Source organism: Glarea lozoyensis (assembly GCF_000409485.1).
Source record: "Glarea lozoyensis ATCC 20868 chromosome Unknown GLAREA2, whole genome shotgun sequence".
Classification (NCBI taxonomy): domain Eukaryota; kingdom Fungi; phylum Ascomycota; class Leotiomycetes; order Helotiales; family Helotiaceae; genus Glarea; species Glarea lozoyensis.
The window spans coordinates 162,931-190,206 of record NW_007360994.1 but is presented as its reverse complement, the minus strand read 5'-3'; the positions used below and the strand labels follow the sequence as shown (position 1 = coordinate 190,206).

General features: G+C 46.4%; 8 protein-coding genes across 8 annotated transcripts; 5 read left to right on the top strand and 3 right to left on the bottom strand.

Moving 5' to 3' along the window:
• Positions 1-3,472: 3,472 nt before the first annotated feature.
• GLAREA_03371 (uncharacterized protein) lies at positions 3,473-6,497 on the bottom strand (the record flags this gene model as incomplete). The annotated part of the gene is made up of 3 exons (XM_008083624.1): positions 3,473-4,328; positions 4,388-6,239; positions 6,293-6,497. The coding sequence occupies 3 exons, from the start codon at positions 6,495-6,497 to the stop codon at positions 3,473-3,475; spliced, it is 2,913 nt and encodes a 970-aa protein (XP_008081815.1).
• Positions 6,498-9,993: 3,496 nt separating this feature from the next.
• On the top strand, positions 9,994-13,920 carry GLAREA_03370 (CheY-like protein; the record flags this gene model as incomplete). Its single annotated transcript, XM_008083623.1, has 7 exons — positions 9,994-10,271; positions 10,406-11,718; positions 11,766-11,927; positions 11,993-12,356; positions 12,410-13,475; positions 13,523-13,643; positions 13,697-13,920. The coding sequence occupies 7 exons, from the start codon at positions 9,994-9,996 to the stop codon at positions 13,918-13,920; spliced, it is 3,528 nt and encodes a 1,175-aa protein (XP_008081814.1).
• A 1,546-nt stretch (positions 13,921-15,466) lies between these two features.
• GLAREA_03369 (uncharacterized protein) lies at positions 15,467-17,314 on the top strand (the record flags this gene model as incomplete). The annotated part of the gene is made up of 1 exon (XM_008083622.1): positions 15,467-17,314. The coding sequence occupies one exon, from the start codon at positions 15,467-15,469 to the stop codon at positions 17,312-17,314; it is 1,848 nt and encodes a 615-aa protein (XP_008081813.1).
• Positions 17,315-17,433: 119 nt separating this feature from the next.
• Positions 17,434-18,675, bottom strand: GLAREA_03368 (uncharacterized protein; the record flags this gene model as incomplete). The annotated part of the gene is made up of 1 exon (XM_008083621.1): positions 17,434-18,675. One exon carries the CDS (start codon positions 18,673-18,675, stop codon positions 17,434-17,436), a length of 1,242 nt encoding a protein of 413 aa, XP_008081812.1.
• A 786-nt stretch (positions 18,676-19,461) lies between these two features.
• Positions 19,462-20,128, bottom strand: GLAREA_03367 (L30e-like protein; the record flags this gene model as incomplete). Its single annotated transcript, XM_008083620.1, has 4 exons — positions 19,462-19,588; positions 19,688-19,717; positions 19,846-20,047; positions 20,101-20,128. The coding sequence occupies 4 exons, from the start codon at positions 20,126-20,128 to the stop codon at positions 19,462-19,464; spliced, it is 387 nt and encodes a 128-aa protein (XP_008081811.1).
• A 402-nt stretch (positions 20,129-20,530) lies between these two features.
• Positions 20,531-21,360, top strand: GLAREA_03366 (F1F0 ATP synthase subunit C; the record flags this gene model as incomplete). Its single annotated transcript, XM_008083619.1, has 5 exons — positions 20,531-20,544; positions 20,670-20,682; positions 20,801-20,930; positions 20,986-21,246; positions 21,296-21,360. 5 exons carry the CDS (start codon positions 20,531-20,533, stop codon positions 21,358-21,360), a joined length of 483 nt encoding a protein of 160 aa, XP_008081810.1.
• An 859-nt stretch (positions 21,361-22,219) lies between these two features.
• On the top strand, positions 22,220-22,908 carry GLAREA_03365 (AhpD-like protein; the record flags this gene model as incomplete). The annotated part of the gene is made up of 3 exons (XM_008083618.1): positions 22,220-22,699; positions 22,752-22,797; positions 22,844-22,908. The coding sequence occupies 3 exons, from the start codon at positions 22,220-22,222 to the stop codon at positions 22,906-22,908; spliced, it is 591 nt and encodes a 196-aa protein (XP_008081809.1).
• A 2,507-nt stretch (positions 22,909-25,415) lies between these two features.
• Positions 25,416-26,254, top strand: GLAREA_03364 (alpha/beta-Hydrolase; the record flags this gene model as incomplete). The annotated part of the gene is made up of 2 exons (XM_008083617.1): positions 25,416-25,826; positions 25,880-26,254. The coding sequence occupies 2 exons, from the start codon at positions 25,416-25,418 to the stop codon at positions 26,252-26,254; spliced, it is 786 nt and encodes a 261-aa protein (XP_008081808.1).
• Between the last annotated feature and the right edge of the window lie 1,022 nt (positions 26,255-27,276).

Below are 27,276 nucleotides of genomic sequence, written 5' to 3'. Positions count from 1 at the left end.
TGCAGTGTTCAATACGAGAAGGTGCTTCATTTCGTGTTAGCTCTGGCCGAAGTGACAGGTGCTAGAGCAAGTACCGCGCAGAAGTGTAAAGGCTTCTGTCCCGCGTATGGGAAACGATAGCGGAAGCTTCCTACATGACTGCCAAACTGTTCCTGAGAAAGCTAACTCATAAGAACTAACCATATTAGGAACTTTACGCATTTTCAGTACTCGCTTAACCTGCCCTACCCATCCCCAGCTCTTTTGCGGGCAACGAATCTGCTTGATATGGATAAGGTTAAAACGACAGCATGAAAGCATGCATCCTGCACCACCTAAACCTTCAAATGCGACCCAATTGCAATTCATCTCCAGACCAGTATCTGCGCCGCCTCGAGTACATAATTCAGATCCCGATGACTCACGCAACCTTTATCAAGTCGACCACTTATCAGGACATTAAAGTTATGCACGCGTGCAGCATGATTTGCACTACTTCGGAGCATTCAAGCTCCAAATTCCCTTGTGGTATCGTCTCCCATGGTAATGTGATCAAGGTGGAAACACGGGCAGTTCATCCGACACCATTGCCGTACTCATTTCCAGTATCCTTCTATAACGCTGAGTTCATGGATTGGCAGTCAACAACCTTCCAAAGCGCAGCACCTGGAATGCAAAACTAATTTAACTAACAATGAATACCTCACCCGTATTTTCAACATAACCTACGAAATCGATAGCAGTAGACTTCAGCATAAGCTTTTTCAAAGGATTGTGCCATGTGGCAGCTGTGTCTCCACCAATCCTTGAGCCCCCATTTCTCGCTCGGTGGGGGTGGGATGGCATTAATTGGGCTATTTCGAGCTACTCTCGGCGTTGCCTCGCACCCTCTCAATTGCTTTTTCTCCTCCGCCAAAAGTGTAACTCTGAGTTGGCCACTTCCTTTTTGTTTGATATGGTGGTATTTCCTTATTTGGGCTTTTTTGTATAGCCACCAGATCATCTCGTTAACGAGATAGTTAAACATAGAACCGTGTTTTCAAGCTCTGTCTGAAATAGCATCCTGCATCCTGAGCTTCCGAGAAGTTGAAGTCGACCTTCAAAGCCATGGATGTTCGTTAAGCACCTGCGATCAAGACTATTGGCTGACAGCATGAGAGCCCACCTGGCATTTCCAAAAGAATCTCAGAATATTCGGATGCTGTCAAAGAGCCATTGATGTCATTGCTTGCTGCACTACAATACCGGGTGTGTGCATTTGGATAAGCATATGCATCATGGGACTTATCAGATTTGACATTCAGATGCAAAAGCATGTTAACTAAGCAATTTGTTGTTTACTTAATGCGCTGGTTCTACACCTCACTTCTCAAAATTTGAGGTGGTGGGCGGAGAATACCCTGATTGGGCCAATCTCGAACACGACACGAATCCCCGGATGCTGGGCAGCCAAGTGCTTATCGCCAGGGGTTGCTATATTCGAGCTCCTCTAATTGTCTCTTGTTCTCGTTTTTGTCTTGTTATCTGCCGCTCGCAAAATTGCTGTTTTTGGCTATTTGACGAAGCTCCTCCAGGCGATTAGCGCTCCGGGGGTAGGCTCATTTCTCATAAGAACGAAAGATCTACGAAGTACATGAGTACTTACCTAGGAGGACCCTTCGTACATGTCGTGTAAACTATCCAAGAACTATTCCGCTAGATTTCGGACAAATCACAGCTGCCCCCTCGCATCCTTGGTACTTGGGTACTGTCGTATCTAAGCATCAGAGCGGCGCCGTTTCTTACTCTCTCAAGTACAAGATGTACACAGTGTCTGAAAGGGAAGGAGCCACCCGCCCGCTGCTTTCTCCACCACACGAGAAATTGTTTCCAGGTGTTGCTTTTTACTTGTTCGCTAATCGTATTCCATTTCTTCCTCGTTACAACAGCCAGTTCCGTCGGACTTGCATTTAGGGGCTAATACGAAATCCTTCCCTCCGCCTCTTTATCACCGATACGAGAAACATATCCACTCCGAAAGGCAATTTGGACAGTTTAGCGATATTCTCATGTATCAGAGCAAGATTTTGGTTCCTCCTCCGCTATCCGTTGCCATTCGAAACTTCTTTCTATTTAGAAACAAGGATACTCTCACTGAGCACTTGGCGTTTTCCCGTGCATCTCACTCTGTGGAACAAATGCAACACGTTTCAATCGCGCCTCGCAGATCTGGACCTGTCTACACCGTCTAGCGAATATCAAAAGATCTCCAAGACATTCACTTAAACATATCCAAGCCACAGAAGATCTACAGTGTAACGTGTGACAGTTGAACATATGAGACTAGGGGGTTCATTCCATCAAACAATATTTCTATTCGCGGACAATTGCTATACGATTTCCGGCAGAGATAATCTCGAGTGCCATTTTCGCATGGGAAAACGATCTGAGAGGTGTATGTTGCCCGTCAAACCACGTTTCGCGCAAGGCTATATTGTTCCTTTGGGGAAGCCACACACTTGGCGGGCAGCACACAATTCTCAATCACCTTGCTCGCCATCTCCCAGGATCGTATGTGCCTTGCGACCAGGATCGATTGCACGCTGGATCTTGACCGCTTAACCCCTCCCCCCACCACAGGACAACCTGTCCAAAAACAGCTCCACACCCCGCCTTTCGCGCATATAGCCAAGCCACCCCTAGCAGCATCGCCAAGCAGAGGGTGAAAGTCAGCAAGATGACAGGGCCGGCGAGGGTCGGTGCCGAACATGCCGATGCGGTTGGGCGACACGATTGGCGAGAGTGCCCTGCGACGCCATCTGCAGGTTGATGAGTGAGCACACAGGGGGTGCGTCTCCCAAGAGCTTCTTTGCAGATTCGATTCGCGGCTTGGCGTTGCGAAGCGGTCAAAGTATATCCTTCTCGCTGTCCCGGCCCCGTGCAAACCGTCGCTGGTTATGCAAGAAACACGCCATTTTGATTCCTGTGATCTGGCTCCGACTGTCGGGTCCCGTTTCCTTTCCCTTGGGCCCCAGCGAGTTGGTGTAGTCGGAGGTCGGAGCCTTCGGAGCACGCCTTTTGGTGAGGATGTTCTGTGTTTCCCATCCTGAGATGAGGATGGATGGGAGACGCCACATAGGGCCACTTCGAGAAAAGATCAGACCACTATGATGGCATTCTCAACGGTGATAAAGATGATAAAGAGGCATGTACCCCAGATATTGTCGATATTGGGCTGTTGGTACGGCAGACACATGAAAGAGTAGAAGCGAACACAGGTGCCGGTAACGAGAAGAGCGACTAGTGTAGAAATAATTGGTCTATTGTGTATGTACGTATGGTATGTACTCTCGTACGAAACGCGCTCGTTTGGACGAAAGAAGATAATGTACCACAATTTCCCTTCCCAGCAAACCAAAACAGATCTCATGTACCATCTCTTTATCTCCTTGCCGTTAAACTCGAATTTCAGATCCCCCCCAATGGCGCCCGGCGCCCGCGTAAACCTATCCACCTATGCCCAAATAAGTTTCTTGAAGCTGTGACCGAGCTGTTCCAGAAGGCCGGTACTTTTACGAGCCTCGTTGAGACTGATAACGTCTGCATTTTCAACGATCCGTTTCTTTTCCGTTCCAACCTCTGATACTTGGCCGAGTAGGATCATGCGTTCTATTTCCGCACAGATCCCTCTGATCTGTTCCAACTCACTCAGACCATTCTCATTACCTTCACCCGTGACTGCCGATCGAGTCGAGATGGCTTTGAATGCCAGCACGCGGTTCGCGGGTGTCGTTGGCCTTCCTATCAATGCCGCCAAGCCTTTCGGTGGCGGGGAAGTGGCCCTACCGCCGAGTGAATCCATATCAATGCGTGAGACGTTGGCCATTGACCTGGTGTTTACCCTAGCGATATCATTCTTGCCAGCCTGATAGGTAACCACAAATCCTATATTCCTTTGTTCATCAGTCTGCGAGGCAGACAGTGTTGAGGTGATGTAGGTTCCATATTTGATGGTCAAGATGTGATCCAGTGAGACACGTTCGAAGGATGAAACCTTTTCGATGTTCCAATCGAAGCGACACGAGTACAGCCCAGAGTCTGTCAAGAGCAGGATCGTCTCCTCGAACGGCGTCGATTTGATAGTATTCGGGACTTGCGGGGCAAGCAACGTCCACCCCCCAATGAATTCTTCATGCTCGTCGGCAACTACCAATTTCTGGCACGCTTCGATAGCTTGCTGCCGCATCTTTTGCATCGAGACCGCAGGGTCGCGGCTCATCATTGATGTCTCGAAGTCCTCAAAGACGACGGCCGTCAGATTCCCAAGCAAAAAGTCGATCGCAGCTTGGGTGAAGAAATCGTTGACGATCCTATTATGTGGTCTTAGCTATCCACGTAATCCAAGATCACGAAACCAATTATTACATACCCACTATAGAATCTTGAGATAGAGATCCCCATGTCGGTAAGTGCGCCACGATAGTCTCGTTTCCGCGTGCGGGTAAAGTCTCCTTTCATGGCTGCCGTGGAGGCGTACTGTCTCGAAACTGCGTCTCCGTTATCTGCCCACAAGATATTGAACCATTGCATGGCCTGGTCGAGTTGCAGGGTGACATCAATCCCCTCATCTTTGAGCTGCTGTTCCAAGGCTCGTTTCCCCATATAATTTTGAACGACATTGGTTCGATCCAGACAATCCATGCAGTTGGTCCTGAGAACACCGGTTTGCTTCGACTCAAGAGTCCCATCAGTAGTCACTGTATACCCGAAGCTATCCAGAGTATCTCCTAGTTTATCCATAAGCAAGCTCACGTTTTCGAATTTCATGCCTCGGCATGCAGAGTGAAAATCGAACCACTCAAATCCAACAGGTGATCCGCGAATACCGCCAGACTCATTTAAACGTTGAGCAAATTTCTCGAACTGATCGCCGACGATAGCCTCTGGACCATGCTTTTCAACCAGCGAGGCCACTTGAACTCGACCATAACGTTCTGTGACGTTCTCGAAATGCTTAACAAACGCTTCGTAATTCGTCTCCGCTGAGTGCTGGATCTGCGGAACTGGTTTGAAGGAATAGGGTGACTGTGAAAAGTAAATCGGAACGCTTCCCCGCAGCTGAACAAACGAATACATTTTGCTTGTAGGTTTCCATTCCAATTCTGTCATAAGTTGCTCGGTTTCTACCCCATTAGCGGTATGCCCGGAATCGTCGATACCTCTACGAAGATATCTAAGACCAGCTCGTTTTACTGATCTTCGAGAGATCAGTGTCAGTGAGTACGTCTTAACGGTATCTCGATGTCGAAACCCTCTGCCTCTCTCCAGAATGCCTCCCGCAGCTCCGTCGGCGTTTGCAACATTTCCGTCTTCAGATATCCGAGGAGAAAGGTCAACCATTTCCATGGATGATTTTGTCCCTGTACCATCCAGTCCCAGAATTGCTTGAGGAGGGTCAGTGTCCATTTGGAACGCTCTCTGGCCCACGAATCCTTGTAATAGCGGCAGCACAAAGGTACTCTGTCCAGCATCGATAAAAGGCTGCACGATATGGCGATTCCAGAAATACAGTGGGTCTACCTTTTGATGGAGAGGCAAATCAGAGTTGGACGAGTTTTGGTTCGAGAGACTTCTGGTTAAATCATGGTCATATGAAAAGTAGAAACTTTTCGAGGATCCCATGTACAGCTGAGTGGTCCGTAATAGCTTGGGTAATAGAGCTTTGGCGACTTCGACTGGTCCTTTGCTCTCATCTTGTAGTACTTGCTGGGCATCAGGGTCTTGAGCTGCATCTTCATTCGCCTGCAGTGGATCCTCATCGTCCTCGCTCCCTTTCGGGCTTTTAAGTGCTGTAGTAGATGGGTTCGGCTTAAGATTACTTTTTTGATCCACCGTCCAGCCTCTTTTTGAGAACCATTCCTGCGCAAACTTGCCAAAATTTCCCTTTCTCGTGAGAACATCTTCCGCCACACTGGTGGTCTTTTTATGTGATGCCTTCGAAGGACTTATAGTCGTAGGCTGTAGCTCATCATCGTCGATATCGTCTGTCCCCGTAGATCTCTCGTCCTCGCTATCAGATTCATCGTTTTCGTGTCCATCTATCGTTCCTTTCTCCAGCGCAACCCGGGTCTGCTTGATTGAAGCTCCCGCCTCTTTCCTCGATGCTAGCGGCGTAAGAGCTACCTCTGTAATAACATAAACGGCCTTGCCTTGGATCTGTGCTACTTGCTGGCGACGAGTGATGGATATTAGGAATGACGTATTAGATACGTTCAATAGACCTTTGAAGCAGATTTAGTAAACATTTCCCCAAGACAGTCATTCAGAAGCTTACCTACCACCCCAAAAGCCTCGAAGCATCTCCCATCGTCCTCATTGTCCTCGGCGCCATTGTTCGTCACCGGCCTGATGCTATTCTCGGCATCATTATAAGCGATCTTCGCAGCGGGCGGAGGACGCTGTCCTTTGGGCGCTAGAGGCTGTAACAACAGTCCATCGACCGCAGCGAAAATGAGGAGCTTGCGCGCGAGCGAGGGCATACTGCCTCTCTTATAGTAGAAGCATTGAGTCCTTGCGGAAGGGTGGAAAGGACGTGGGGTCGATATTAATTGGAAGTCTGCTTACGAACGGAGAAAACGTGGGGAGAAGCACAGACTTTTCGGAGATAATCCATCACCCCCCACTCGTCAATAGATGGAGCTGGTGAGCATGGACGTGGCGGAGAAAGATCATTCGAGAAGCATTTTGTGAATTGATGCAGGGACTTTCAATCTCGATTTAACTATTGTTATTCAGATTGTTGCCTTGTCGTGTTTAGCTATTCAGCTGGTGGGTGGATAGGTTATTCAAGAGATCTCGTTCAAGCTTTATATCACTGAATCATGCCGGCTTCAGAACGATCGAACTGAATACAGGTATATAGATTCGGCAACTTCTTGATCTGCCTTTCGATCATGGCGGTATATCCACAAGGCTGACATGGGGTTCGAGATCTTGAGGTTTCCCTAACCATCAATGGTAACAGTGAGCGGACGATAACTTACTGCATGCATGAATGGACTATATCCGACTTGCTTAGAGGGGATAACAAAGTCACCCAATCAGAAATGTGCTTGGAGTGGTACCTCCACGCAAATTAAAGAGTTGCGGGTATGTACGAGCATTATTCTGAGCAATCTCTCGTAAGATAATGTCTGTGTTGGAACATACAATGCTGTTTTCTGCTGGGGCGCTATTCTGTTATTCAAGTAGGGATACTTATGACTATTGTATTTCCTTTCGATAAAACAATTGAATCCTTTTATTGAATACGTCGCTGATATCGTCTTACGCTACAGTTATTCTGATCATGGAGTTAAGTAATAAGTTGAATATCTACTGAATCATTCCTCTTCAACATCGAGCAGCATATGCTGCCGAAATACCAAGCGATTTTGCTGGTACATGAAAGCCACGTCCTCATGCGGCTCTCTCCAACTCTGTACCTACATACAGATCTGCAGTCGAGCCGTGAACTAACCATTCTGAGGCATTGGTAGTCACGAGACGGACTCGATGCCATCTCTCTGATGTTGAAGAGAGCTGAAACCGTTAGATTTCTGTTCGATTCTCTTTGTGTTTCTTCGATTTACACCCGTGATTCTAGGGTGATTATGATCGATTGATGACTATCTTTCGGGCTATAGATCAGCGATTTTTGCCGGGCTTATTTATGGAATACGGTGAGATGCTTGGTCATTATTGTACTGGCAGATGGTACTTCAAGTTCCGTTGTCGGAGTGCTGACTTGCGGTAACCTGAGTTGTTCTTACAACACGAGCTTACAAGAAGTTTGGAAGCACCTGTTTCATTTCGTTGTAGGTTGAATACATGGTTAGTAGAACAAGTATCAACGTCATGAACTTCTCATCTGCAGCGATACGGAGACGGATGAGATAAATCAGTCAGTGTACTTGGCTGTCATCTTCCTGATTTCGGCGTTTGGCTGCTATTTCATGTTTAGTGATCATCCCAGACACTAGAATTTCAACGAAGAGCACAGTAGAAAACTCCCCTGGCACTGGTGACAGATTTTCTTTTTAAACGTTCAATATGACATTGATTAGAAGAAACAGTAGAAGGAATCGGCATCAGTAAATTTTTGTAATCTTTGAACCTGTATCATGAAATGTTATAGAGAGTCTGCTCCCAGTGTCATGTTTATAGTAGCTGTACTACTCAGATAGGACACCTCAGTACGGTAGAATAGCAATATCATCCTGAAACGTTATGCTGACTCAATCTTTTTTAGGAAAAATACGATACTGTCTCTATCGTATAGGCTTAATATGTAAATTACAAAAATGTGTTAAAAAGTTGTTTTCGAAATCGTTATGTTTAGTTCGTACGCATTCAGATCGGGCACATTTTGCGATAATACCAACATCGAATTACCTTCGTCGTAAGCGAGGATTCTTGCTGAATATATAGTAAAGATTCGGAAGTAGGATCAAAGGATAAAGACGCAATTTACCTAAAGATTATGTTGGAGGAGTGAGATTTGACAAAACATCCAGCTCCATCTGAGATTAGCCGACTACTTTCAGACTGACCAACAACCTATAGTCCGATGCAGCAATTGATAAATGGGATTAATGGGATTAAAGTAATGTGTAGTAAATTAGGAGGAGAGTATTCATTGTTACAAATAGCAGTCATCTATGGTGGTGTGATATTGTATGTGCCGGACAACTTTTAGGTCTGGTCAATTGACTATCAAGATAGTCTGCAACACAGTCGCAATGTGGTGTTTCTTTCAGCCTCTTCCGCCTCCGTTTCCTTTCATAGTTGATGCTGGGTTTGATAGTCTCGCTGTTGTCTTCGCGGTCCATGTCTCCTCAACATCAGGTACCATACCAACTTTTACTAGGACGATGATTCTGTGTTAGAGCAAATTTCTGTTTGGACTAAAGCAATTTATACTAAATGTTCCTGGTCTAATTGAGTTCGTCTTAACATCCATCCTGCTTCTATTGGGTGGCCCTAACTTAAGGATTTTCCCAGAGAATCCTCAAGCGCAAACACTAAAGCCAGTGGTTTGTGCGCCATCAAATCTCAAGCCATGCCCTGAATATCTTGGGAATCTTCACGCGGATGAATAGCGCCGTTGGTCGCTCCTCTGCTACTATTTCAGCGCTATGAGCCACTACCAACAGCCTCACCACCCACTGAATCCGTCAAAAGGGGATGCGCTGGGGTTTACGTGGGACGTTGCCCAGACGGTTGTCAGTGGGTGCAGGGACTTCTCGCTAAGATCTGCAGCACTGCTCCCACCCTTTGAGAGGCCGCTCAGTCACAGTCTAGACTCCTCCTGGGCAGACCAGGACAGACCCTCACAATTGGATTGCCTCCCTCACTCAGCCTTTTTCTTTGTGCTGCGTACACGCAACCAAAGACTTCCCAGACTTCCGTGCGTGCCGCGAACACCTTTCTGTGTAGCTCGTACCAAATACCATACCTGCATACTCCGTTTCTTCTTCACACAGATACCACTTCCAGTCGAATTTCGCTTCCCTCATGCCTTGTCTTTGCTCGCAACAATATTAAATTTCTCTCTTGTTTCAGCTCGTGATAACCGCTGGCTCGACCGGGAATTACAATTGCATGTAATCAGAGCTTGGGCCACATACCTCGTAAGTTTTGCCGACCACAGACTCGCCTCGCCCAGAGCCGCGATCCTCAGCTCATCCGTCCACACCTTTCCTTCGACCTTCTCTTTATCCTTCACACCTCTCCCCACTCGATCCGCTCCAAGTCACGAACTTCGCGGGCCTCCTCGATCAATCGCACCACGAAGGCCCTCTCGACCATTGGGACATAGGTTGGAGAACATGTCACCGGGACTGGACCAGTAAATTTGAGTCTTAGGACCACACCCGGATCTCTGGGCATTTTCTTGGAAGATTGAATCCACGATTGGAGGACAACATATGCGCACGAGGAGACGAGGACACGATATTTTGGTCCAGGACTTGTTCCTGAGAAGCGGACGACACCATGCGCGTTGGCATTCGAGAGCAATTCGCTGCCGTGGTGCTGATAACTGCGCTGGTTCCATTAATGGTATTATCCATCGCAACTTGGATCAACAACCACAACTTCGTTACGGGCATCACTGCAAGTCAGCTATCTTTGACGGCCTCTCTGAAAGCGGCACAAGTTGCGTCGGATCTGCTCTTGATACAGTCAACATGTACAACCATCACAACGCGCGTTGTGATCCAGTCTGCACTTAGGAATTTCTATCGAGGAAATGCGACATCGACTAATTGGACGTAAGTGATGAAATTCTTCTGATAAGAAGAGACTTCTGTTTGTAATCTCAGGCTTTCTGGTTGCCTAAAGTTGAAACTGTGGTGGACGCTGAATATTACACCTTGTTGAATCCAAACGCTAACTTCTAAACCAGATCAGCGAATACCGATATTCAAAGCGCCTTACGCGGCGGCGGACTTTCAGCGCTTCTCCAAGTAGTAGTCTTTTCTCGAAACGGAACATCACTGGGAGGGGGCACTTCAGCGCTATTCAATGCAACCACTGAGACAGATGGCATTTTTATTCCGGGGGCATTCCACCCAAATGGCACTCAGGTGAACCTTGGTGACCCAGGCTCGGGTTTTCCAGCGGCTCTCTACCCGAACATCACATACACTCCGGTTCCTGGGAGTCCGGATCCAGCAGACTCTTCGGCAACCCTCACACGTGTGTCTGCATTTGCTGATTTTCCGCTTAACCAGTCGTCTGTCTTGGTCCTGGGCCCTTTGCAAATCAACAGCAGTTATGCTCTGCTCTCTATGACCCTTCCCATCGTGGACGATAAAAACCCCGAGGTGGTTTTAGGATTCATGACCGTCGTCGCAGCTTGTACATCATTGATAGACGTAGTCAACTCTCGGGAGGGGTTAGCTAATACTGGTGTGACTCTTCTATTCGGTACCAGACGACGTGAGAATCAATTTCCGTATCAAGCCAGGCCCGCTACGGCAACTAAGGAACCCGATCTAAAAGATGTTGGTGCCGCGGTGGTCAAGTACGTCTTCCCTCCAAATGCTACCGAAGGACGCGATCGTCACACTGCCTATCTGGCGAACATCACTCGGTACGGGGCAAGCAACTTCTCTGCAAAGGAATATCCAGCAGCTGTCCGCGGGTTTGGTGTTTGGAACAACGAGGTCAACCAAGCAGGGTCTATGCTTTCAACCAGGAATGAGAATAATGTTTCCGTCAGTGTGGGATATGCCAGACCACAAAGTAAATTGGTCGACTGGCTACTTATAGTCGAAATGACACACAAGGAGGCTTGGAAACCCGTGGAGAAGTTGCGTCTGATTGTGCTTGCCTGTGTATTTGGCTCGATTGGGTTGATACTACTGGTCGTAATACCGACAGCTCATTTTAGCGTCCGACCGATTCGCAGATTACGTGACGCCACTGAGAAATCTATGGCACCGCCTGGCTACACGCCGAATGGAAGTATACGATCAGATAGGATGGACGATTTGGACGATGAGTCCTCGTCAGGAGAACATCCTGGGCTTGACCGGTCTGATTCTCATCGCTCTAAAACGGGAATATTCTACAAACTACGCCATCTAACAGTGACGGGGAAAAGGAAGACGCCCTCACAACGTAACGAGGAGGACAGGCGAAGAGTGTTCAAGATTCCAGCACGCGTCCAAGATCGGAAGCACTGGATAACTGATGAGCTTACAGAGCTAACCGGTTCGTATTCCATATCACGTCAATGGAATTATCTCTGACCAATATAGGCACTTTCAACGAAATGACCGAGGAATTAATGCTACAATACCAAGGCCTTGAAGAAAAGGTTGCCGAACGTACGCGGGAGCTTGAAATAAGCAAGAAAGCTGCCGAAGCTGCCAACGAAAGCAAAACCCTCTTCATCGCTAATATTTCACACGAGCTCAAGAGTAAGTCGTTAATCCTCGTACACTACCTTTGTTCCGGCTCAATATGCTAACTTCTTGACCTCTAGCACCACTAAATGGTATCCTGGGAATGTGCGCTGTATGCATGGGCGAGGACGATCTTCCTCAGATCAAGAAGAGTCTTCAGATTGTCTACAAATCCGGAGATTTATTACTCCACCTTTTAAACGATCTATTGACCTTTAGCAAAAATCAGATTGGTCAACAATTGAGTCTTGAAGAGAAGGAGTTTAAACTAAACGATATCAAGACGCAGATTGTCACGATTTTCACAAAACAAGTAAAGGAAAAGAACATCAACTTCTCGGTCAAATATATCGGTACTGATATAGACCTGGATACGGAAATTGTCTCTGAGAAGAAACTGCCAGCACTTGGACCTCAGGGTACTGGGCGACTGAAGGATATGTGGTATGTACAGGGCTTGATTACCCTAACAGGAATATTTTGCTAACATGCTTTAGTCTTTGGGGTGATCAGCACAGAATTCTCCAGGTTATCATCAACCTGGTCAGTAATAGCTTGAAATTCACACCTGCTGGTGGAAAGGTTTCCGTCCGGATAAAATGTCTTGGAGAGGCCGAGTCACCGTCTGATAGGAATTCTCTTGGGTCGAAGAAATCGAAGAACAGCTCACGTCATCGACACGGCTCAGGTTCATCGAACGTATCTAGGAAACCATCCAATTCATCGAACGCAAAACCTACTAGTTCAGGAGGAACTGCACTACAAATCAACCCACTAGATCCTAGTGCAGCCCCGCGTGTGCAGGTGCGTGAACGATCTCCTACGCCACCACCGTCGAATGCGCGGACCTTGATATTTCAATTCGAGGTGGAAGACTCAGGTCCCGGAATACCCGAGAGTATGCAGGACAAGGTTTTCGAACCCTTCGTTCAAGGAGATTTGGGCCTCAGCAAGAAGTATGGCGGGACTGGTCTTGGTCTGTCTATCTGCAGTCAGCTAAGTCAGTTGATGGGTGGAACAGTTTCCCTGGTAAGCTCGCAAACCGCGCCGACGGGAACGACATTCAAGGTGCAAATTCCCTTGAAGCACACGAAATCGCGCGCGGCCTCGACTTCGAGTTCCGATGCATATGGGGCTTCTCGACCTACTAGTGGCGTATTCACTACACAAACAGACGGCACGATTGTCACTGGATCTGCCAATGCTAGTGGGAGGAATTCTGGTGATTTCAATAAGGAGACTCGACTCGTAGGCTTAAGCCAACCTTTCTTCGCTGCAGCATCGCCAACCAGTCCGGACGACAAGAGCAAGGAGTTAGGTGTTGTTCAAAGTGTGCTTAAAAAGGCCGTCACCGCAAATGGTAAAGAGCCTGCTAAAAAGCTCCGAGTCCTGGTCGCTGAAGATAATCTTGTCAATCAAGAAATTGTCATTCGAATGCTCAAGCTCGAACGAATATATGATGTTGAAGTAGTGGTTGCGGAAGATGGAAAGGAGGCGTATGACATTGTCAAGGAAAGCATGGATAAGGGCCAATACTTCAACCTAATCTTCATGGATATTCAAGTACGTGCTACAACTACAGATAGTGTGTTTGATACTAACTTTTGCAGATGCCTAACCTCGATGGTCTTCAAAGCACGCGTCTGATTCGTCAAATGGGATACTCAGCGCCTATCGTTGCGTTGACGGCATTCTCAGAAGAGAGCAATGTCAAAGAATGTTATGATTCTGGTAGGTCCTTCCAAGATACGTTTCAAAACAACTGAGCTAACTATGCACAATAGGTATGGACCACTTTTTGAGCAAGCCGATTCGTCGTCCTGCTCTGAAACAAGTCCTACAGCGGTTTGCCACCATCCCAGAGGAAGCCGAGACCTCTTCCGGGAAGAGCACGCCATCTGAAGAAGACGAATCGTCGCGTGAGCTTTCTCTCTCGGGCACCCCTAACGCACCGAGTGCCAATGCCTCGAATACTCCACACATAAACGGAACAGCCCCTCCACCATAACACGCATTTGGCAATGCACTTGACCAAAACAAGCAGATATGAAGAGTCTTATGCCTCAAACGGTCTAAGCTTTTGATGATCGGGATTTGATGTGGTTACTCGTGCATACTTAGGACAGCAAGTCCTCGAATTCTCCGAACTAGATCAAGAAGATCAAAAACACAACCAGCGCGCGGTCGCGTTGGATAAACAACCTTCACCACCAATCACGTTTAATTTCAAGTACATACGATTTTCCTATGTCGAATCACATTTCCCGGCGCATAATGGAGTTTGGTGGGAAATACCAAAAGCTGCACAACAAGCATGGCGGCACTGAACGTGTTTTAATATTGTCGCTTGGGATACATCAAATAGGAAAATTGAGCGAGCGAGTTAATCTTACCTTCAAAGTTTGTCTTTGCGGTTTTCTGTTGGGGGAGAAACCAAAGTTGGACTAGCGTACTGGGTAATCAGTTGCATCCGGACATTTACACATTGTCCGAAGGCGCGTTGGAGTAAATATGCAGGAAATTCTCTCTCGACGCAGCATGCAGTGGGGGCGCGACTTATACACGAAGGAGTCTCGCACGGAGAAGGAGGAGACTGGGAAAATCTAGGCGAGATATTTCATTATCCAACGCGATTGTCGTAACTGAACAATGAAGACATCTTGAAACCTGAAACATTCTTCTATTTCCCAACTACCTTTGCCTTCCTCTCACTTACCGAACGTGAAACAGACGCGAAATATCCCATTTACAAACTCCACATATAAAAACCACAACATAAACACCACCAAGGTCCCGATTAGGAAACAAACACAGCCACGAGCGCGTCTTCGGCGTCAGTTTCGCGTCGTGACCTCACCGCTCATTGGACACTCTCGACGACCTGCCTCGTCCCGACTGGCTAGCTCCCGTTACCAGGCACAACGCAAGCGATTGGGGTCTTGGCGTCTATTAAGCCCGCATGATTATCCGGGACTTTGCATGGCTGTGGAGAAGACTCGAAGGGTCTTTTATGTGTTTCAGCGGCGATGATTGGGGAACGAGAAGATGGTTAAGTGAAGAGGTGCAGGAGTGGAGAAGAAGGGGTGTGGCTGGAAAGGGGGGACTCGAGGAGGCGGACCAGTAGACGCGGATGGAATTGCGAGCACGTATCGTGGTGATTTCGCGTTTGTGGATGGGAGTATGGGATGTGCGGTTTTTGTGTTCGTGAGATGCATTGTGAGTCATATTTCGATATCACGTGTGTTAGTGAAGAAGATGGGGAGTAGGAGGGGGATATATGGGGGATATGGCCTTAGGGTCGAGGATGGTTTTTGGTTTGTTTCGTTTCATTGTTCTTTATTTTTTAAGTTGTGTGAGATAGATCGGTTTCGCTTGTTGTATATCGAGAAGCACTTATACATACTTCAAGACTTACACATACTGCGATTGAACCAATACACTTCAACCACATTGTACAACCTATATCAAGCAAACAACTCATTGTATTCAATTCGTCAAAGCCATTGTACCTGCATCACCAACACATCAACGGCCCCTCAGAACATGCGCTCATTATGGCGGACCTCAACCCCAGATTCGAAGACATCTGGATGAACACCACAATCCGCACTTCCATCCTCGCCTCCTTGGATATCACATCCATCTGCAACCTACGTCTCGCAAACACATCATGTTCCGACTACTCCACGCGCACACTCTTCAAACGCACCCGCCTCACATTCACACCCTCGGCCCTCACCCGTCCAAGCCGCGTCGAAGCACTCGCTCGAATCGGCGAGTACATCGAGCATCTAACCTTCTGCATGCCTCACACCCCCGAGACCTTCCTCCCGCCCCTCCTCAACCCGAGTAGTGGCCAGGAAGTCAGTTTCTTGTATACACCACACACGAGCACGACGTCCGTCAAAGAGCGGCCGAAGTACGGGAATAATTTCCTGGCCGACTTGTTGACGCAGCAGTATCCGCCGGTCTTTCATGCGGCTACTAATGTCCCGGCGTTCATTAGCGCGATGGGGCAGATGCCGAATTTGAGACATCTGACGGTGTCTTGTCCTGGTCAGGATCCAGCGCAGAGGTATAGGAGAAGTTGTGTGGATTACGCACTTATTAGTCTTCGTATTGCGTTGGAAAGAGCGCATCTTCCTAAATTGGAGAAATTGTCACTCGCTCATATCCACGCGGCAGGGTTGCAGTATCTTCGTCAATTCCCCGGCTACGGATGTACGCCTTCAGCTGGGCGACGCTGGAAACAGATCAAGAAGCTGAATATCGTGATGGATTCCTGGGATTTCCAGGGTTCGAGACCGGGACTTGATCATTTGAAGATTCTGGATGATTATATCCGCAATTTCGCGCCGGAGTTGGAGAAGATTAGCTTTGGCTGGAATGGAAGGAAGGGTCCTTGTCCGTTGACGCTGTTTACCGATCCGCTGTTTGCACCGCCGAGGAAGATGGCGAAGTTGTTTGCGGAGGTGACCAGTCCCATGTCGCCGTTGCCTGAAGCACCGAGGCGACCGGCCATGACATTTCCGAAGTTGAGGTATATGCAGGTTCGCAATGCTTCTATGTCGGTGGATCAAGTCGCCGACTTTGTATTTGAACATCGTCGCACTGTCAAGGAGTTTGATTTTGAAAATGTATTCTTATTGAATGGAGGTGTCTGGGAAGATGCGTTGGCGCCGTTGACGAGGATCAGCGGAAGCGATGAATGGATGTCTCAGCAGAGTAATTCGGATGCCGATAGCTTTACTCAGAGTCAAGGGGACTCGGATTATCTTGATGATCTGGAGGAAGTGATTGACACGCTTTCAAGAAGCAATTCGAGGGAGCCGGTCATGGATGTTCCGATTATGATTGAAAAGGCGTCGTCCGTCCATGCGACAAAGGTCAAGAAGAGGGTGAGAAGACGCAAGAGAAAGGAACATAGAGAGCATAAGGAGTTGAAAGACTACTTGGAGCAACCAGCGGTTCCTCAGAAGCCGACATCACCTCTACCCCTACGCCCTGTCATATCACGTCCTTTCATATCAGCACCACTACCCATTGACGATCCATTCGTGGATGTATTACCAGCTACGGCATTCGTTCTACCATCAACCACATTCAGCCCCAATCCCAAACCAAAACCTATAGTGCTGGACCCGAACATCCAAGGTGTTCAGCGTGACATATTACACGATACAACTCAACAGGAGCTAGCCGATGATCCCGAGAAGAGGGTGTCTACTTTCAGGAAAGCAAAGGAAACGGTATTGAGGCAATTAAGCAAGGAGTATTGCAAGGGCCAGGAGAAGAAGAAGGGGTTCTTCAAGAATACTTGCTCGGCAGGGTGGAAGAGTAGTGCGATGTTGGCGCACGAGAGTAGGACTGCTTTGGTTCCTCTGATGTTTAGTCGTTATTGAGTGTATATATTCTTCTTGACGCTCCTTTATGAATGACGAATGATGATTGCGATCACGTTTCTATAAACTCCCTTCATTTCTTGAATCTTGTGAACTGGAATATGCTGATCTCTGAACTATCATAATCGTCGGTAAAGATGTATCTGATAACGCATGTTCTCCAGTGGAATCGAATATCGTAGTTCTTCTGGGATACGGAACCATTTTGCATCTTCGGAAACCAATTTGATCCAACTTGCTGGGCTTTCTCGTCTTCGGTCGTCTCCTTCTGCTTTTGTTTTTTCGGTATCCAGTAGTGTGTGGTCAAGCAAGAATTTCATGGGATACTTCTTCGCATCAGCACCAACACTCGTAGTCGAGTAGCTTCCTGGACTGTCGACAACAAGCAACAACGTTCCAGATTGTGTGGCCATAGTTAAATTGAGAAGGAATGCTGTTGTTTTGCTGATCGAAGATGTATATAGCTCATTTAGAGTGAAAAGCAAGGTGAGAAGCTTTGGTGTCCGGCCGACTATCGGCTCAAGCTCTTTCAGAGTCATGCCTAGTAAATCATTTTGAACGAACTTGCTGTTCAATGATCCTGCCTGAAGTAGAGATTTGTTGCTAGCTCTAGCTGAGGCACTTGCATACTTGGATAAGGGTGGAGGTGTAAGCAGGCCATCATGAAGCTTTTGAACAACATTACCCCAATCGGCTGAATCGATAAGGGTCAGATCGATGGTTGGTCCTTGACTTGATGGAGATTGAGACTCCGATTCTGGCTCATCGACAGTTTCTTGTTGTTCAGATGCATCTCGAAGGTCGTGAGTGTATCCACCAAATGCAACGACCTCTGCGGCACCTCCCCCAAAGCAAACTGCTGGTAAGAATGGTCTAGTAGCTTTGACTGAATCTGCATTCTCAGCAGCCTCCGCATCCTTACCAGGAGCTACTTCGGTGGTGATTCCATCCAAATGCTCTTGAACACCAACCAAAACAGACTGATAACACAACGCCCTACTGGGGCTCCATCTCGCCGAATACGCCTCGAGATACTCACTTTTCCCGAACGCGCGCGTGAAATCTCTCTCGAACAGCGCTGTCTTGACTTCCTGCAACAGCGGTTTAAGATCCCCAGAGGTAAGAACCTCCACAAAAGAATCTCGAAAGATATTCAGAAGTAGTTGTTGTGATTGAACGGAAACATTTGGTTCCGTCTCTTCAAGCTCTTCCTTGGAGCCACCGGCCGACTGAGCTTTGGGTCTAGGCTTCTGGTCTGTTTTCTTGACGAACGCTGGTCCTTTCCAGCCTGGTCGCCCGTCATCTTTGCCGTCTCCGACGACCTTGCCGTACATTTTTCCAAAGCGACCATTTTTACCCATCGTGAAGGGTGCTGCTGGTAATGTGGGTTTTTTAATTTGCTAAAAGACGGATGTGTTGGTGGTTGAAAATTTGTCGAGGTTTTCGCTTCACGGCGCCGCTAGCTCTTCGAATGTTAAGATGCAGTCAATATTTCGTGAATATGAACAAGTCTAAAACAAACCACTTCATTTTCAGAGATGTAATGTTCGCAAAGAGAAGACCATCTAATTGTGTGAGCTAGAACATGGCATATTGTACATTAAAAGTAAGCAAAAGTAGCTGTGATATCAGGTGATGGTGTCTGCGGTTATGTATACGACGAAGGACCGAGTCCAAGGACCTTTAAATTTCTCTTGTCACGCCCTCCTATCTATTCATTTTTGGTGCTCAATATGAGCGTTGCCTCTTTCTTACGTGTGTCCAGCACTTGCGCAGTCCCAGAGTCGAAGTGCCCCGTAAACTTTAGAGCGAAGATATACTTTACATTTTGTCCATAAACTCTCTGACAAACGTCTGTATGCAGTCACATCAACTAGGCTTAATTGTTCAAAGATTGTTTGAAACATTGTCGAGTATAATATGGTAAGATGACGTATAGACCTGGTTGAGCACATATAGTTCGTTGGAAGCTGATGCGCATGCCTCCTTTTCACTAACAGATAGTCATAGCCGGTCGTTTGAAGCTTGTCTTGAAATTGATATATTGTAATAGACCAGAGTCTTGATTAGGTCAAAGTCCCTTTCCTAGGCCGTAGCTAATTCCCAGTCGTTAATTGCGTAAAGCACAAAACCTTCCACCTCGACTTCTAGATCATGAGTCTTTCGACCTTATCCTTCAAAGTTCTGATCTGATTCATAAGATCACTGGCTTCGTTCGTAGTAATGCTGGCAGCGATGACTGCTCTGGAGACACCGCAAGCTCGTCCGAGGGCACTGTAAGGATGAATTAACAAGGAGCACCTTATGCAACCCGCCGGAGAGATGAATTCGAGTGACGTTCTTATTTCGGAGAGGGTACGGTATTTGACTTACGTTTTAGATGGGACATAAACGTATGCGACGCTGTAAAGACAAGAATTAGCATTTCATCCGCAAGAACCGCTTCTAGAAGCTTTGTCGCATTTTGCGGCGAGATGCGACAAGTTGCGCCAAAGCGCAGAAATCAACTATTTTGGACAGTTGTAACTTACTTCTTGTCCTCGCAGAGTAGTGGTAAATGGAGGAGAATCGCAAGAGGAGCAGTGTCGGCAGCGAGAATAATGATCTCAGAGATACCGCGGTTCAAGGTCTTCGTTGCCTCGTTGGCACCTTTTTTCAGCTGGCGGAAATGGGAAGCTTGCTGGACGATATCGAGGATTTCCTGAGTGAGGGCTGCGTCGGCGACTGGCCAGGCTGTGGATATATTAGCACATGCGACAGGAAATTGTCGAGGTACAAGGCTTTACCAGCAGATCCGTTTTGTTCGTCAGACATGTTGAAAGATTAATTAGATCTTATAAATTCGTAGATCGCAGTGTATTTTTGATCGAATCCGGTATATGAGTCCTGCAGGGTTCCTTGCGTTGGCTCGCCCTGATGGTTGTTGCGAAGAAGTCAAGAATTTGTTCGTTGCAGCTTTCTGCCAAAAAAATCCAAGCTCCATGTTCAAAGAATTTCTGAGAATTTGCCGCTAGGCTCAAAACTGCGCTAATCCTAACGTGGCTTCGCTTCCTGGTTAGCTCCAGCAAAGCCCTCTTCGAACCTCATCATCGCCATCTGAACAACATCTCAGCAAGCTTCACGCCATCACAACTCTGCCAATCTCCAAACGACAAGCTTACTCAAGCCTCCTATTTCAACTCAAACCTACATATCAAGCTTCGCAAAACCGCAAACATGTCTGTAAATTGGTGAGTTACCCTGATCCGTTCATCACCACAATCGAGATAAGCTCCAGCGGATCTCAAAGCGCCTGGATATATACGCTCTTTGCTATCTTTCAAACTTGATATTTTGCTAATATTCGAGTATGTAGCCCGGTTTATGCGGTTAGTGATCCCCGACAGCCTCAGCGGCTCCTCCTCGCGTTCTTCATCGGTCGTCGACGTAACCTCAAGGAGACTCGATAATCGTTCCATCGATTTCATCATGCTGATAGATATATAGCCATTCTTTGGTGCTATGGGATGCACGTCTGCAATCGTCTTCACTTGTTTCGGAGCTGCTTATGGCACTGCCAAGTCTGGTGTCGGAATTTGCGCGATGGGTGTTCTCAGACCTGATTTGATTGTCAAGAGTAAGCCTTGATTGGCGATTTTGTCAAATTGCTGGAAATCTAACAAACGTTTTAGACATTGTACCAGTTATCATGGCTGGTATTATTGGTATCTACGGTCTTGTCGTCTCGGTCTTGATCTCAGATGGTCTTAAGCAGCAATTGCCTCTGTACACCGGTTTCATTCAACTTGGTGCTGGTCTTAGTGTCGGCTTGGCCGGTCTGGCTGCCGGATTTGCCATCGGTATTGTCGGTGACGCTGGTGTGCGAGGAACCGCACAGCAACCTAGACTTTTCGTTGGAATGATTCTTATTCTTATTTTCGCCGAAGTTTTGGGTACGTACTCCTGAAACATTATATAACTCCCCTTTCTGACATATCATAGGTCTTTACGGTCTCATTGTCGCCCTTCTGATGAACTCAAAAGCCACCTTGGACGTTTCATGCTAGTCGATTCGCTCAACATTATGGAGGGCCAAATAAGACAATCAGGAACGCACTTCTCCTCCGCGGCAGCTTGTGAATAATGGAAAGATAGGAAGGAAATGGGTGTTAGGGATAGGGGCGGGCTATGAATGGAAGATTCGTAGCTCACAACATCTGTACTGTTGCTCTTGTTCCACAAATACTGGAGTTTTGACGCATAGAGGCTAGAGATGGTAGCGGAGGTGGTCGATATGACCGTGTATGCTAGTATGTCTATTTTAGGAATGGTATTTTCTTCGGGATAATATATACAGGGGTAATACTATTTGGTGAACGTAAATGATTTCTTCCATCTGGGACGATGTTGAAGTATTCCCGTTATATTTTCCCTGCGCTGTGTGCTGTTCCCAAAGTCCGCGTGGACGGATATTATACGACGAATGACTATTTTGATACGCAGGAAATAGCCAAGGGCATGTTTTATACATGAGCCTATTGGTTTACGGGCAGGTGCTCCCAGGTCTCAATCCGCTATTCAATTGACTAGTTCCTTGATGTAGTACCTGTGACATTCTGCTGTCCTACAATGGCCAACTACAATCAAATGAGACTCAAGATCCAGTACTAAAAGTTCGATATGATGATAAGACAATGCACCCCAACCATGCGTTTTCATACCGCTCTTCGAAACATCCACCTCATTAATTGCGATGGCTCCGCCAGAACATTCATCCGGTATCGCGGCACACATACCGGAACTTCCCCCGCAATCGCATGCCGATCTCAGGATATTCCAAGATTCACTGCTACCCGCACGCTTGCTATAAAATGCTTCAATTCTTCTTCACAATGTCGTCAATTCCATTGCTCAACGAATTTCAAGATGCGTCTGCCATACGTTGACCCCAAGGACGAATCCTTCTCCACCGGCAACCCAGCCGAGATAATCCAGCGAGTCCGCGATCGAAGAGCCCCGCGAGATCTTCAAGCTCTAGACCTTACACTCCTCCATTCCCCGCATGTCGCAGATGGCTGGAACCATTTTTTAGGCGCTATACGCACGAAGACTTCGCTGAAAGACGATATCAGAGAGATTGCTATTTGCAGGGTCGCGGTTATAAACCAGGCGTGGTATGAATGGGGACATCATGCGCCGCTTGCGAAAGCTGGTGGTGTTAGTGATGAGGGGTTGAAAGTGCTGGGAGAGAACAGGCCGGAGGGGAGAGGTGTGCTTAGTGAAGAGCAGTGGGCGGTGGTTAGATACACTGATGCTATGACGAGGGATGTTAAGGTTCCGGAGGATGTGTTTGCAGAGTTGAGGAAACACTTTTCAGAACAGGAAGTAGTTGAGATTACGGGCACTGTAAGTCATGTTTTGGTCATCGGGTTGGTACTTTATACTGATTGGGTAATAGGTTGCAGCTTACAACTGCGTCAGCAGATTTCTGGTCGCTTTGGATGGTAAGCCCCCTCGCCATCTTCCCCTTTGTTATTCTAACATTCATAGTTGGCGAGAAAAATAGCGTCAGTGGCCCCGAGGAAGTAAACATCGATCACAAAAAGAGTCCTTGAAAGATGGTTCTTGGATAAATTCTCACCATGTGATACATCTCATAGACTTCGTTCGAGAGATGTGGATTGGATATATTATTAGATATATTTTAGACAGATGAATCGATAGATCAGACTTGGATATCTCAGTAGTTCCCTCTTCATTCGTCGATATAATCTTGAAAATCTCAGAGCCATAGTCCAGCCAAGTTCGATGTGCCCTTGGATTCTAAGTACCCTCCGGTCCCGGGTAATGCCTCGCTATATGTGTCGTACGGCTCCTCACACTTTCCGATGGCTTGGAAGTCACTATGTCTCAGATGGGCATGGATTGGATTTCCATCCTAATGACAGTCTCATTTTCAAAGAGTACGTAGAATTCTCATAACAGATAAAATTATTGCTTAAATCGTTTAGCATGTTTTAGCACAATGTTGTAGCACAAACAATAGCTTCCAGAGATTTCAATCAGCAAAGCTCACAGGAAAATGCTACAATATTCCTCTCAAATCTAGTGATATAATACCCAATGCGAGGTTGGCAATTTGAGCTGGTAAGTAATTTAGTTACACAACGCATGGTCCGTGGAAGAAGTACCTGGTAGCCAAAATAACATTGATTTTAACGTAGAAATCCTCTTTTCAACATACACCAAAAATCAATCAGCCTCACAACTCTTAAACCCACAACAGATTCCAGAAAATGCAAAAAAGATGGGGTCCATCCGCGATTCGAACGCGGGGCCTCTCGCAATTAAGTATTTTGAACTTAGAGTGTTCCCTAAGCGAGAATCATACCACTAGACCAATGGACCTTTCAGAACTGTTGTTCTGATTGGTGCAATTTTTGCAATTCATAAAATATATTGCAAGAACTATCAAAACAAGGAAATCGAATCATCATCGAAGCTTTCACTCTTTATTCCAAAACTAATAACCTTCGCTCATAGCTTGCGACTTCAAAATTCCTGTAGAGAACATGAGTTTTCCGCAACAATCTAACAGCATCGTCCAGGGTTTTCTGAGTGAGTGCACTTCACAAACTTACCACTGCGTGACCACAAGGAACTTGAGCGATTTATGACAAGAGTAGATATTTTGGGAAGTTCTCCTTGATTATTTGTTGAACTAAAGTACCATTGATTCTCCACACAAAACTAGAGGCTTCTAGAGGAAAGATTCGATTGAGTTCTTGATAAATTACCATTGCCTTTACACGCAGTTTTCGGTGCTTCTTTTACGCTGACGCCAATTCTTCCTTAGATGAAGTCATGTCGATCTAGCTTATGAGACAATATCTGACGGCTGAACTTCTCATAGTAGCTTTGAGATTGTAATAACAGCACACATTTATTTTCTAATGACCGTTGTGCTTCGATACTTCTCGGTACAGATTTAGTTATGGAACCTGAAACCAGATGTAGAGAATGACCGAAATCTTCTACAAGTTATAATAGGGCGGTGTCATACCGATCAAATTTCAAGTTGTATGGCTAAAACCTATACATTCTACTATCCTCCATAAGAGTCGGCGACGAGAAAATACAATCTTCCGCGATAAAGATAAGTTTCTAGCAAACGATTGGGCAACTACCTGGATATTTTCAAAAGAGTAGTGGCGTTTTAGATTGAGCTTATCTTTGCGGTTTATTGGTAACCTAAAAGCCTTCCTAACGACAAGATTAAGTAAATTGAGCTCGATTTAATAGGGAGGTTCCCATCTTGTCTAATGGGTGGGTGTTCTACAAATACATTGGATCACACTCAACATAACAGGGCTTCCTAGCAATAGTACAGTGTACCCTGGATTTGATAGAAAAATAAGGCAAGGTGACCAATATAATACCAGGTATGTCAAAGTAGCAAGCGATCTCTCGAAATTGAGACTCAGTTTGCCGACCCTCTCGGTCGACTACTTCTGGGTTAGATTTATTCTAGTGATGTTTCCTGTTTGACTGTTTGAGTATTTCGTGTGAGTCGGAATATATATAATATATATAATTCTTCAACTTTCAATGACATAGGTAGGCTAATAAATTTTCTGATGGAAAGGACTTTTTCATCAGGAATATGACGGTTTTTGGTTTCGCTTCCATTGCCATATTATTTCCCATCCCTTTCCGTTAGCATTTTCTCGAGGTCTGTCTCACCGCACCCAACAGCTCGCAGATTAACTCCAACTATACTTTTCATAAATACGTTTTTCAGGCATCGCTAATCGAGCAACACTGTGCCTAATGCATTCTGCTTGTTGGCGACTACGTGTGTGTTCTTTTGATAGGGTAAGTGTAGATATAGCCGATCAACATATGGGACAGAATCCTGTGGATTTCTAGATATTCCTCTGTGGTTACTCAAAAGAGTAATGTCCAACTTGTTGGTGTTGGAATTCGTAAAGCGAGCCAAACAAATCAAGTTGGTTAAGATGACAGAAATCGCTCAGCTTTCCCCCAGCGATTTACTTTGTCCACTTTTTCGATTTGCACATCACATTTACAAATCACTTCAAAGGCCCAAGATCTCAACAGCATGTCTGTCTCCAAACCCACATTTCTCATAGTGCCAGGTGCTTGGCATCCCTCCTCTGCCTATCAGATACTCGCGGATCAGCTCAATGCTGCTAATTGTACGGCCGTCATTGCTACCCATCCCAGTTTAAACTCCAAAGAGCCGTCATCAGTAACCTGTGCTCAAGACGCGCAAGCCGTTCGAAGCGTTTTGCTATCTTTGCTCGACAAGAATGAGGATGTGGTAGTAGTAGCACATTCCTATGGCTGTGTAACTGGAAGCGGTGCTGCATATGGCTTAAGCAAAGCCTCTCGAGCTAAAGCAGGAAAGAGAAGTGGCGTAATTGGGATCGTGTGTATTGCCGGGTTTCTGCTTCATGGTGGAGCGAATATGAGCTCGATGAAACCGCCAGCGTATGTGTTGCTCGACCAAGTAAGTAATGGATGTATCCTCTCTCGAACAACTGATTAATTATTATCTTGAAGCCTGAACCGGGTTTCTGCGAGACGAGCAATCCAGCAGATATTTTCTATCACGACCTCGACGAGCAAAGTGCTGCTTCGATGGTGCGATCACTTCAACCCCAAGCTATGGGGCCGTTTGCTTCAGATTCTCCACCAACAGCCTGGGAAGAGCCGGAGTTTGAAGGAAAGCTAGCTTACGTGAGAGCGACACAAGACAGAGCAGTGCCGTTATTTGTGCAAGACATGATGATGGAAAAAAGCCAGGTGAAATGGCTGGTGAAGGATATCGAGACTTCTCACAGTCCATTCTTGTCTCGTCCCAAGGAGCTGACGAACTTATTGTTGGAATGTGTTGATCATTTTCTTGTGTCCGATGGGCCTCAATCAACGACTTAGAAGTCTTCTTGAATTGAGGGATTTGTCGTCTCTTGCAGTGTCTTTCCCGGATATTGAGACCATACTCCTGTTAGTATCCAATTTTGAAGAATGAATATATTACTGTCTTTGTAAATTCATTGTATGTGACAATAATAATGACCGATGCATGTTTGTTCAGAAGTGAGTTCGGGTTGGGGTCGAAATATACCTGTTAATCGGACGATCGGGCTCCGGACCGGCTGAGCGCATTTGGTAATAGAATTCTGGAGAGAAGGAACTCGAACTAGGGTGGTACCGTATAATTCGCGAACTATATTGCAATTTGTCACTGTAGGTCAGTAAGAAAAGTTTTGCATATGCGGCTTCTAAGCAGGTGAGAGTCGAAGAGGAGGTCATCTTCGCCTGTTCAGCTCCTCCGTTTGTACTTCCAATTTTGGCGATATGGAGATATCCATGCTACCCTCGTCAAATTCTTTGTTACCCGTATGTATTTCTGAGAATGAAGAATACGGGATCTCTCCAAAACACCATGCATTCATTACATTTTCATTACATTATTTGAGGCAAATTCCGCAAAATACCAAAGTCGAGACAACTCCGAGCGATCTCCATTACAACCCCTCATGAGCTGACAACAAGGTTTTCCACCAAGTATATACTTTGAAACGATTGCCAGTCTCCAACCAAAAGTTGTTACCCCTCATCTTAGCAAGGACTCATGCTTGAGTATCTTCTTGATCTTATACGACGTGTACGTACTTGAAGTATAACCCAGGAAAGATATACTCTGCCGTCATGATCCGACTTGTACATGGGTAATCATCCCGGTGAGACTCGGATTCTCGGAATATTTGCGTTGAAAGAACCATGTTTTGTGAAGTTTTGGAATCCAAATTGTATCACCGTTCTGCAGCCTTGGAACATGCTGATATCAAAATTTCAATGTTACTGTAAATAATAAATAAGATACCCAACTCCCTTCCTTTCACCATTTTCTACACCCCTCATTAGTCCAAACTAGGACTCCAACACCCAAAACA